Here is a 12,010-nt window from a genome sequence, read left to right as displayed (position 1 = left end):
ACTCAGAAGATATTTTGAAGAATATTTGTAACGTGACTATATGACAAGTTGAATCACTGGGAAACGTGAACAAATAAGCATCTATCATATACAAAAACAAATTTTAAAAGTACCAGCCCTGTAAGTCCTATTTTTAAATGGAAACTTTTATCAAAGATCTCTAGAAATTAGCCAAGAACAGATTTAATATTAAAAAGTTTTTTTAATTAACATGAAAAAAAAAAAAAAAAAAAAAAAAAAAAAAATCCCAAACATTTTTGTTTGTTAAATTTGTTTAAAAAAAAAAACTACAAGAAATGTTTATAAAACATGGCATTATTATTCACATCCCAACCAATAAATATAGGACAACTGCTTCTGAATTAAGAGTGGTTTCATCACCACTCAGAGATTATTATGGGAACAATATTTCCTTAAACAATTTATGGCTAATATTTATCTAAATAATTAATGTGATCATATATTTAGGCAATTCAATGACATTAAATATATTTTATGTCTTTGGCAAGTTTTTATATTTAGCTGGCATATATAACATTTACAACCATTTAATATTCCTTAATATTCTTCTGTCAATCACAGGCATACAGTGAAGCTACTGGTTCTAAAAATATGTTTGCATGGCGAACAGTTTTCTGCATTGATTACTCATAAAATGTGGATTAATCTTCCTCTGAATCACAATTATTGATAAACATAATCTGACTAACGCAAAAACAGTTGTACGGTACTTTTCAGAAATGTATGAGACTGAGTGATCATTGTCAGGGCAGGATGGATAAAGTCATTGGAAATCCAGATAGTTTCAAAGGATTCACAAATTTACTCTTGCCACTGTACCAAATGAATGTGATACATTGAAAGCCATTTGGACTGTTACTTCTCCTCTGCAACTTGTTCAAGCACATGCTGATTATCCTTTCTTCACCTTCTGTAGGGTGTGTTCCTCATTTTCTTCATTGTTATTTCTGACGCACAACTCTCACTACTTCCTTCACATCACTCTAGTTCACTCATGTTTTTCTATTCAACTTCACCTCTCTCATTGCTGATCTCACCGTCAATTCTACCAGAAGACTCGGGAGGCAAGATAACATAATAATGATACTTATTACCAAACAGCAAGCAGAATATAAAGGTTAATGTTCTGTGGCGTAGGCCCCGTCCGTAGCTCACGTCCTGAGGGTTGCAGACTTTGCTTTCCCTGCCTGAAGCTGAAGGCAGAGGCGTAGCCGACCCCCGGGATGGAGGCGAAGGTTGGCGTCAGCATCTGCGAACTCAGACATGTGTAAGTACCGATCTTTTATACTCCAAGTGTTAGATAATGATTGGTTAGATCTGAACTAATGAGTGACGTAACATTTGAGTCTTCCCGGCAGAACTTGCGCTAGAGCTTCTTTTCTATCACCACATACGTTTGCTCAAAACTTTGAACTATATGATTTTATTTCATTGGATGTTTTGGGAAGCTGTCACTTTCTGTTTTCTTGTCCTTTGGCTCAGACATGTCATTGTTTGTGTTTTTAGAGTTATTTACACCACAATCCTGTAACTTCTGTTCATTTTTGACTCATTTCTGGAGGATCATTTTTCTCCTTCATGCCTTGTTCTGGGTCATTGCTCGTCTCTGTGTCCACCATCACCACCATCTTCTTCTTCAGTTAGGTGTCCACCATGTTGAGTTTCATTTTGCATAACCTTTGCATTATTATCAATCAGTGTAAAGCTTTGGTCTTTATCGGTCATATCTGATTTCTCAGAGCATGCCGGCACTGCTTCATCTCGTTTACTCAACCCATCGTCATGCCCCTGCTGCTGAGACACAGTGTTTATTGTACTGTCTGGATCAGTTTGTTTGTCGAAGTTAATGCAACTTTTTTTCCTCAGATGTCTCTGGGTCATAAGTTTTTTCTTCTGACATTTGTTCCTGGGCACCTTTCTCTTCCTGATTTGTTACAACCTTTCCTTTCTCATCCTGATCCAGTCCAGAACGTTTTCTTTCTTTTTCCTTGTCTTGGCTTGTGTGATTATATAGGTCAGATTGACTGGAAGCTGCGACACTGCTGTTTATAGGGTCCTTCTCCATGGTAGCTGGTGAATCTGTAACTAAATTGATCAAGATAAGAAACCTCATCCACTCATTCAAAGAACTTTGTTCAAATGACTAATAAATGACAGCATAAAACTTCTGAATCTGATCTGGATATATAGAGAATAAGTGCACAATTAAAGTCAGGACAGAAGAAAAGGCGGAAACTAACCTGCTGGAGCACCGGGAGCTTCACCATCCACCGGCTGATCCACTAAAATGAACAACAAAACAGAAATGTTTATTTCAGAATGCAGTGATTTTTCTGCAAGGTTTTGTTTCTCCAGACAAAACATCATCTGCATTTTACCTGTGTTTGGTCCGTCTATCCCTTCATTGTTTTTCTCCTCACTTCTCTCTCTTGTGTCTCCTGGTCTCATGTCATTCCCACTGTTAGCTGCATCTTCAGTTTTCTGATTTCTCAGGCTCTCATCATTTTGGCTCTTCTTCTTATTTTCATGTACTTGTTCTGCTTCATTAACCACATTTCTTTCTGTCACATCAGATTGTGGACTCACATTTTCTATGATTTCAAAATTGAAAAAAAAAAAAAAAAAAAAAATGTAATTAGTAATTGTGTCCCATCCTAACAGCAGGTTACTGCTTCTGATATCGAGTCTGTTTTGAACCCTTGTATTTTCTGTGGAACACAAAAGGAGTATTTTCTAATTGAATTGAGCTCTTATTTATTCAACAGTTCATAGTGATCAGTTCCAAAATGTAAAATCAGCATAAAAGTAGTTCATAAATCTCAAATGTTATATTCTAAGTGTCTTGAAGCCATATGATAGCCTTGAGTGATAAACGGACTGAAATTTAAATGGATATTCCCTGAAAATTCTCCGCTGTGCTGCAGCGCTCCGATCAATACGGCACCTCTTGATGCGTGACGTCAGGCCGAACATCAGTGACATCATTAAACAACACTGACATCAAACCTGACATCTGGTGCTATATGTAATGTGATGGAAAAAACTTTCAGTGGATAAGGTCTTTTTTTACTTGTGGATAGGAATATAGTGCACAAGCTACAAGAATGAAACTTTTATTATGCAGTTTTTAATGTAGTATGTGGAGCTTGACAGACGGTCTTGTAAAAGCTGTGTGAAGATGACTGAAATTCTCATGTTGTGTTCCACTGATATCCATCATACTGCTGGCATGATGAGAAACCTTTTTTACCAGATTTTCATTTCATTTCATTTCCCTCAAATTGGGTGAACAAAGCAACAAAGCCTTAAAGCTACTTCAATGTAAATTTAAATACAATGTAAAAATTATTCTTTACATGTTCAGAATCAAGTTCTGTTTACCTTTGTCTGGTCCGTCTATCGCCTCTTCTGTCTGTCCTGGTGTCTGATTATCCTCATTATTATCTTCAGGTTTCTTCTCTTCTATTCCCTCATTTTGATGTTCAGGCGACGTCTTTCCATTTTCACTCTCTTGTTTCAGTATCTGACTTTTCTCTTTCTCCTCTTCTTCTTGGCTTTGTAAGGGCTTTTCTGTTTCATCTGCATTTTCACTGTTCTTCTCTTTTTTGTCTACTTCTCCTTCATTTCCTTTTCCTGTGTTCTCTTGGTTTGTTTCTGACACAGATTGTGGACTCTGTTTTACAATTTGTTCTGGCAATTCTTTTGTTGTTTGTCCTTCATCAGTTTCACCTAAATCTTCTGGTTCTTTGTCTTGATCACATTTTTTATCAGCAACAGGCTCCTTTTGAGAGGATAGTCTGGAGTGACTAGGGAGAGTGACACCAGATGAACCTGAAACAAAGCAGATTCACAGCAGATTCAAGCGTCATTCATTCTCATTGACATCTGAGAGTGAGTTTATAGTGCTATCCAGCAACAGAAACAACAGCTTCCAGGGGCAGTATGATGTCAGCATGTGTAGTAATAATAATAGTAAATCATTTGTTCAATCATTTGTTTTAGAAAATGAGTGATGGTTTCTCTAGATAAGACCCTTATTCCTCGCCTGGGATCTGTAAACTGTAATTTTGACCTTCAACCGTTTGGGCTCCATTGAAGTCCACTATAAGGAGAAAAATACTGGAATGTTTTCATCAAAAACCTTAATTTCTTTTAGACTGAAGAAAGAAGGACATGAACATCTTGGATGGCATGGGGGTGAGTAAGTTAACAGGAAATTTGAATTTGAAAGTGAACTGATCCTTTAAAATACATTGTCGTTAAGAATGATTGGTTTTGGTGATCAGTATTGGCCAATACTGCTTCCAGTGATAGTAATCAGCCCCAAAAAACCTGATTGGAGCAACCTTACTCACCACACAGTCCTGCCTATTTAGGAGCTCATCCAATTACATAAATCACTGTTAATATGCTTTTTAAGGTAGATTGTGGACCTTGATAGTTTGTCTTGTAAAGACAAACAATTGCAATTGCAATTACTCTACAATTACTAAACAAGCACTTAACACAGCTCCTTCAATCTAAATTGAAATACAAAGTAATAAAATGGTACTTTACATCCAGATGAGATGTTTATTTCAGAATCAAGTTCTGTTTCTCCAGACAAACATTCAATCTGTATTTTACCTGTGTTTAGTCTGTTTACCACCTCTTCTGTCTCTCCTGGTGTCTGATTATCCTCATTATTATCTTCAGTTTCCTGCTCTTCTAGTCCCTCATTTTGATGCTCAGGTGACGTCTTTCCATTTTCACTCTCTTGTTTCAGTATCTGACTTTTCTCTTTCTCCTCTTCTTCTTGGCTTTGTAAGGGCTTTTCTGTTTCATCTGCATTTTCACTGTTCTTCTCATTTTTGTCTACTTCTCCTTCATTTCCTTTTCCTGTGTTCTCTTGGTTTGTTTCTGACACAGATTGTGGACTCTGTTTTAGATTTTTTTCTAGTTCTTTGTCTCGATCACATTTTTTATCAGCAACAGGCTCCTTTTGAGAGGATAGTCTGGTGCGATTAGGGAGAGTGACATCAGATGAACCTGAAACAAAGCACTCAAAGATCTTATTAACAGCAGATTCAAGCATCATTCATTCTCATTGACATCTGAGAGTGAGTTTATAGTGCTATCCAGCAACAGAAACAACAGCTTCCAGGGGCAGTATGACGTCAGCATGTGTAGTAATAATAATAGTAAATCATTTGTTCAATCATTTGTTTTGGTTTCTCTAGATAAGACCCTTATTCCTCGCCTGGGATCTGTAAACTGTAATTTTGACCTTCAACCGTTTGGGCTCCATTGAAGTCCACTATAAGGAGAAAAATACTGGAATGTTTTCATCAAAAACCTTCATTTCTTTTTGACTGAAGAAGGACATCTTGGATGGCATGGGGGTGAGTAAATTATCAGGAAATTTGAATTTGAAAGTGAACTAATCCTTTAAAATACATTGTCGTTAAGAATGATTGGTTTTGGTGATCCGTATCGGCCAATACTGCTTCCAGTGATAGTAATCAGCCCCAAAAAACCTGATTGGAGCACCCTTACTCATCGCACAGACTGTCCTGCCTATTTAGGAGCTCATCCAATTACATAAATCACTGTTAATATGCTTTTTAAGGTAGATTGTGGACCTTGATAGTTTGTCTTGTAAAGAGCTGCGTGAAGATGATTGAAATTTGACAAAATTGTCGTTTTTGAGTGATCAATTCCTTTAACAGACAATTACTCTACAATTACTAAACAAGCACTTAACACAGCTCCTTCAATCTAAATTGAAATACAAAGTAATAAAATGGTACTTTACATCCAGATGAGATGTTTATTTCAGAATCAAGTTCTGTTTCTCCAGACAAACATACAATCTGTATTTTACCTGTGTTTAGTCTGTTTAACGCCTCTTCTGTCTCTCCTGGTGTCTGATTATCCTCATTATTATCTTCAGTTTCCTGCTCTTCTAGTCCCTCGTTCTGAAGTTCAGGTGACGTCTTTACATTTTCACTCACTTGACTTTGTTCTTGCAAGCTATTTGTATCACTCAAAAGTTTTACAGTTTCACCAGAATCTTGATCCCATTTTTTATCAGCAATAGACTCTTTTTGAAAAGGAAGTCTGATGTGACTAGGGATCGTGGCAATAGCATCAGATGAACCTGAAACAAAAAACTCAAAGATCTTAACAGCAGATTCAAGCGTTGTAACTTGCTAATTTAATTTTATTTATTGAGCAATAGCTACTACTGTAAATATTATGTCAGCACGTCTAGTATTAATAATAGTAAATCATTTGTTACCTGGCATAGACTCCGTTGTGACATTACTCAACAGGTTTTGACCTACAGTAATAGAAACATTTTTAATATGTAAAATGCTCATGCAAACACTGCTTGATTATGGCAAAAATCATAATCACGATTACTCTGGCCAATAGTGTAATCATGATTATTTAACATCATTATAAGTAAATATGTATACACTGGAAGGGAGCGGAATAAGGGACAATAATCATTTTATCTTGATTATTGTGTTTTCATAATCGTTGGAAGCCAAAATCGAATTAAAAATTCAAGTGAGATTAATCGCACAGCCCTAACTCATGCTCTATCAACTCTCTATTCAAGTAAATTCACAGCAGTGATTATAAATAACACAAACTGTCAGTTATTAGTCACTCGTTGCTAGGTCCTGCCTATTTAAGAGCTCATCCAATCCTCAAATAGATAAGACAGGCTACCAAGGCAGGACATTATATGCAAATTATAGGCAAACATCGTTTAGTCAATCCCCATCAGCTTTAGATCTTTGTCCTTTTGAAATCAATGGTTTAGCTATCTCTCATAAACTCTCCTGCACACAGATCCATAGATTAAAGTGGAACACAGACAGCATGATATGATTTAACTTACATTCACAAACATATCAAATGCATAAGAATTAGGGCTGGGAATTTAACACATTAATTAGATTAATTAATTATGGAAAAAAAAAATGAACGCATTTAACAGACTTGCCCCACCCCCAGACCTACATAGGTCATCTGACATTACATACGGTTGACTGATGAATATGATGCAGGGACACAACTCACTTCATGATATAGCCTATAGAATGCAGTCAGAATGTCCATAAAATTCAAGATATGAAATGCGAAAGGCGATCTCTAATGACACTGTTGACCTTCCCTTACCCTGTAACCCATCCTTAAACCTTCCCAATCCACCAAACCTGTCCTAACCTTACCCACATCCACCGCAATAGCAGCACAAGTGTTTTATAATACAACATTAACAAAAAGTACATTGTACATTAGTTAAGGACACTGATATGAACTGTGACCAGATGTTCTTTTAATCTGTTTGTTAATTACTGACTCTTTTGTTAATTTAATTATTTTTTACACTGGATGCTCAAAGGGAAAAAAAAAAAAACATCACTAATTTTTCAAGGAAGATATTCAAGTCAAGCACAATTCAAACCTTGAAAGCATAACAAAATCCAAATTTTCCAACTCTACAAACCCTGATCTTACCATATTCAGTGTCCGTATTTCTTGATTCAGATGACCTCACTTCTAATCCATGTACATGGAAAAAAAGAAGAAGAAAACAAGAAAAGATCATTGTTAATCTTTATTCTTTGTGAGATGTGTGTCAATTAAAGATTTTGAGGGTGAATGTTGAATACTTTTTCATGACACTTACGCTTTTGTTTTTTTCGTCTATATACTATATATAAGAATACTGCCAGTGCAATAAGCACAATGAGGAGAAGTGCTGTTACTATTAAGACAGGAACAAGAACAGCAGACCCTTCTCTGCCTGCACACAAAAACATTCAAGACAGTGTGAAGCATCTACATCAGAGTCTCAATGCATCTAAGACAGTTGTGTCGAATGATTGTTAGCAAACCTGTATGGCAGTCTTTCAGAGTAAAGTCTGTGCTCTTTCTGTTAACACGATTCTTCACAGTGCAGGTATAGACTGAGTCAAGGTTTTCCTCCTGTTTATCAACAACAAGCTCGTGTCCCGAGTGAACATTTATATTGGGTCCACTCCATTCGTAGCTGATCAGAGTCTGAGATTCCACTGAACACAACAGTTTTTTAACATCTGAAATCTCATCCAGCTCACAGTTCACCTGAGGCTCTACCAGAGCATCTAAGACCCAAAAGTAGAGCAGTATTAGTGATAATCGGTTGATATTTGGTCAATTTGAGATTATTAATCACTATAATTTACCAACAATTTTCCTGTATAGTAAATCAAATGGTCTAGGGTCTGTGAATATTAAAGCGCAAAAAGCCTGCTGTATAAATATATGTTTGTTTTGTGTCTCTGTGTGAATGAGCTGTGTTTCCGTTTCGTGTACTACATACTTAAGTAAGCGTGACGCTTATATTGTTTTCAGTGTTTGCTATCTCACTATCTGAGGACATGAACACATAAACATATCCAAGGCTGCTCTGAGAAAACACTTAATGAGCATTTCATCATTTTATTTGAGAAAAACCATTGTCAAATACACCCTGAAACTCAAAGCTCTTCACTACAACCTGTCAAAATAAAAGTCTGGTTTTTAACTCGTGAAAATGACAGAAATACAGTATATTATGATTGTAAAATAGAATATACTTCTCAAAATAATAATAATAATAATTACCACCATTTTTTTTAAATAAAATATTTGTATTAAATAATAAAAAATGCCAGAAGAATTAAGTCGACAGAATTTTTTAATTTTAATAAATTGTTAATGATAAATTTAAGTTGTTAACCTAATCCATAATTTGTTATTAAATTTGATTGATTATGTTTTTGATTATTGAATTTTGAATAAACAAAAACATTTTCATTTATTGGTCATTGTCATTGGCTAGCACTTTCTGTTTAAATATAAGAATTAAACCTGTAATTTAAAAATAAGAATTTATGAGTAACTACTGCATTATTTAGTAAATAATAAAACACAACATTTATTTATGAGTAAATATTGTGCTCCAGTGGGTATGTAAAATAAGTGTAATTAGTTTTTTAAAAGTTTTATTTCATACCATTATCATCGCCTGTACTTTATGAATGCCATCATGCAGTAGGTCTAAGTGTGCTGTGCATTACATTAGCTGTTCATGTCCTCTCCAACTTGTACTGACAATTATTACACAAAGTTTAGGAAGTCAAACAGTTACTGATATATATGAAAAAATGGTCTGAGATATTGAATTTCACCAAGCGGAAGCGGCTTGTTCATTGTTTGACATTGCAGACTATAAGTAGTCAATTCCCTATAAACCACTGTAAGAGTTGATCTGCACATAATCTTCTGAGATAGAGAGATAGCTTACCCAAAACTGTCAACGTATGACTGGAGCTCTGAACTTTCCCATTGATCACAATGTCAGCTTGATACTGGCCACTGTCTTGGCTGTTCAGTTTTCGTATTGTGAGCTCTCCTGTTTCAAAATCAACAACTACACGACCTCTGAACGAGCCGTACTCGTCCACCTTACTCCCGTCATACTCCAGAACCTTGTTGTCATTGTGTTTCCACAGTATATCTTCAGGCTTTCCACGGATTCTTGGAGTAAGTATGATCTCATTTCCAACTTCTTCATAGTCATCACAGAAAACAAAATCTACAGGAGATGAAAGAGACTCCATTAGTGAAGGTTATTTGGTTCTTTGGGTGAATCTCAAAACAAATCTCACATATTTTACACTCAAATCAAAATACAAATATAAGACTTACTATTGACAGATTGTAATTACTGTAATACAGTAATCTTGACTATGTAATAGTAAAGATGCTGTAATAGGACATGTGTAATGTAGAATAAACAATTAAAATACAATTATGCATACAAACTACATATTTAAAAAGTCTAGCACCTAAGATTTAATTTAGCCTGTAGATTGTTTTTTTGTTTGTTTTTTTGCTCATAGCATAATATTGTCAACAAACAACAAATCACATTTTGATAGAAATCTAAATGAAATAAAAAAAAAAAAAAGAAAGGTTTTGAGCTTCATTTATCTGTACAAAAGTCGACTTATTAAAGAAACATTTCCGTGAGTCTGTTGTGGTTTCGCACTGACCAGCCTATCTATTTCAGTTCATTGAACCAGGCGAAACCAGGGAAAATAGGCTGTCTTTGCCTTATTACGCGTTTATTCACCTCAAATCTGTGTTTAAAAGCTGTCGGACTTACCTCGAGCAAAACAGAGACATGCAATGTAAACCAAAGTCTTAGTTACTGCCATCTTCCCTCTCGTCTCGGAGTTAGTTTCGGTTTAAGCCGGTGTGTGTGCCTGTGCCGAGCTAACTAATGGCGATTTGAAAAATAAAACCCATTTACTGCATGAATCTCGACAGTGATACTGAAAACCAAAACAAATAAAAACATTAAAAAGTCGACACACTTTTTTGAGACAGTGTATGGACAGAAAGTATGGGAAAAATCGGAAAAAAAAAGGTATCGAGTGACCTCTGAAACTGGGCGGAGAAAGAAGGTAAACGCACCTTTATAAGTGACGCAAGCAGTGGACAACAACCTGTACTTGAGTTTTGTAGAGTAAAATGGGTTCTTCCATGATCACTTTCACACTAAAAGCGATCATAAAATATCACACAAATAATAGGGATTGTTGCAGAATACCGGAGCATTTTGTCACATCATATGGGCGATTTATCAGAATGAGAAGCTGCAGTGATTCGAGAAGAAGCTCTTCATTTTAAAAAGTATTTAAATTATGAACTAATAATAATAATAATAATATTTTCAATTTCTAAACAAAAATGAAATAAAAAAATAAAACCCAAAACTCAACTTTAATTTCTTTAATTTTCGTTTATTTCCCCCCGTGGATGTTTTCTTGGGGCATTTACTGGTCATGGACTCATGCACTGTTTACTCTGCATACCCCATATTACATATTGGTTTGGCATGTTGCCTCTCTGTCACTATCTTCACATCTCCTCCAGATGGCAGCATTTCACTGAAGGAATTACAGTGTCATGTTCATCTGCACTATTCTTAGTGAGAAACTCATTTGATAGAATGCCAGAATGCAAAGTAAAAGTAATTTTCGAAGACATTTTAAAATAACAGATTGAAATGATTGTGATCGTAAATCAAATACGTAGATTTTCCATTGTATATCTATAGTAATATGCAAAATGATTAAATGGGGTTGTCTTATTAATAGGGCACAAAATAAATGAGCAGCATTTGTGTGTTTTGTAGATGACATTAAAATAAGTCAACATGATGTTTATTTAAACAACAATTACTGAATACATGGTAACTTTATAAGCATACAGTAATGAAAGAATCATTTGCAAACTATTAGTTAATTAATAGTTCATATATTGTAGTCTCTACATTGTTAATATAATAATAGCTTATATACAAAAATGAGTTCTTTATTCATTGCTACTGTAATTAACAAATTAGTATTGTTTAAAAACCTCAAAAAATAGTTATTTTTAACTATTCCTAATCTCAAAAAATGAGGCCTACGATTAATCAGATGTAAAAAGAAATACAAAACCAGTCCTAAATGAAAGAAAACAAGTTGACAAAAAGATTATTACTGTAATTAACAAATTATTATTGTTTAAATACGTCATAAAATAGTTTTTTAAAGTTTTTTAAGCTTCTTTGTTAACAACTTATTAACCATATAATTAATGTACAGTATTTTAAACCAGAAGTAGAGGAGTTTTTTTAATATGGTTATTGGGAGTAAATAGTTCTCACTTTAGATTAGGTCACAGAAAATGGTAAAAAATGTCATTAATTAAGTGCTTTAAACCAACATTTATTAGACTTTAAAGGTGCTCTAAGTGATGTCACGTGTTTTTAGGCCAAAAAATTTTTTGTCACATACAACAAACATCTCCTCACTATCCGCTAGCTGCCCGTCCCCTGAACACGCTGTAAAAAAACGCGGTCTCTGTAGTCGCCACAAGCTCCGAAAACGGCAATAAAAACAAACTGGTGCAG

General features: G+C 35.0%; 1 protein-coding gene across 3 annotated transcripts; it reads right to left on the bottom strand.

The window, feature by feature from the left end:
* Positions 1-221: 221 nt before the first annotated feature.
* Positions 222-10,506, bottom strand: cd58 (CD58 molecule). 3 transcript variants are annotated; one of them, XM_048192726.1, is made up of 12 exons: positions 10,214-10,506; positions 9,350-9,640; positions 7,917-8,165; positions 7,709-7,825; positions 7,537-7,578; positions 6,302-6,343; positions 5,885-6,160; positions 4,648-5,049; positions 3,403-3,852; positions 2,400-2,612; positions 2,262-2,303; positions 222-2,100 (listed from the first exon to the last, which is right to left on the bottom strand). In XM_048192726.1, the coding sequence occupies exons 1-12, from the start codon at positions 10,263-10,265 to the stop codon at positions 1,865-1,867; spliced, it is 2,412 nt and encodes an 803-aa protein (XP_048048683.1). In that variant the 5' UTR covers positions 10,266-10,506; the 3' UTR covers positions 222-1,864. The 3 variants fall into 3 exon arrangements, with proteins under 3 accessions (XP_048048683.1, XP_048048682.1, XP_048048681.1); XM_048192725.1 differs by having other exon boundaries at positions 223-2,106; positions 7,537-7,575; XM_048192724.1 differs by having other exon boundaries at positions 223-2,106; positions 10,214-10,505.
* Positions 10,507-12,010: the final 1,504 nt, after the last annotated feature.

The sequence above is a fragment of the Megalobrama amblycephala genome, linkage group LG6 (assembly GCF_018812025.1).
Source record: "Megalobrama amblycephala isolate DHTTF-2021 linkage group LG6, ASM1881202v1, whole genome shotgun sequence".
Classification (NCBI taxonomy): domain Eukaryota; kingdom Metazoa; phylum Chordata; class Actinopteri; order Cypriniformes; family Xenocyprididae; genus Megalobrama; species Megalobrama amblycephala.
Note: the sequence above shows the minus strand (reverse complement) of the source record. Positions and strands in the feature narration are given on the sequence as shown.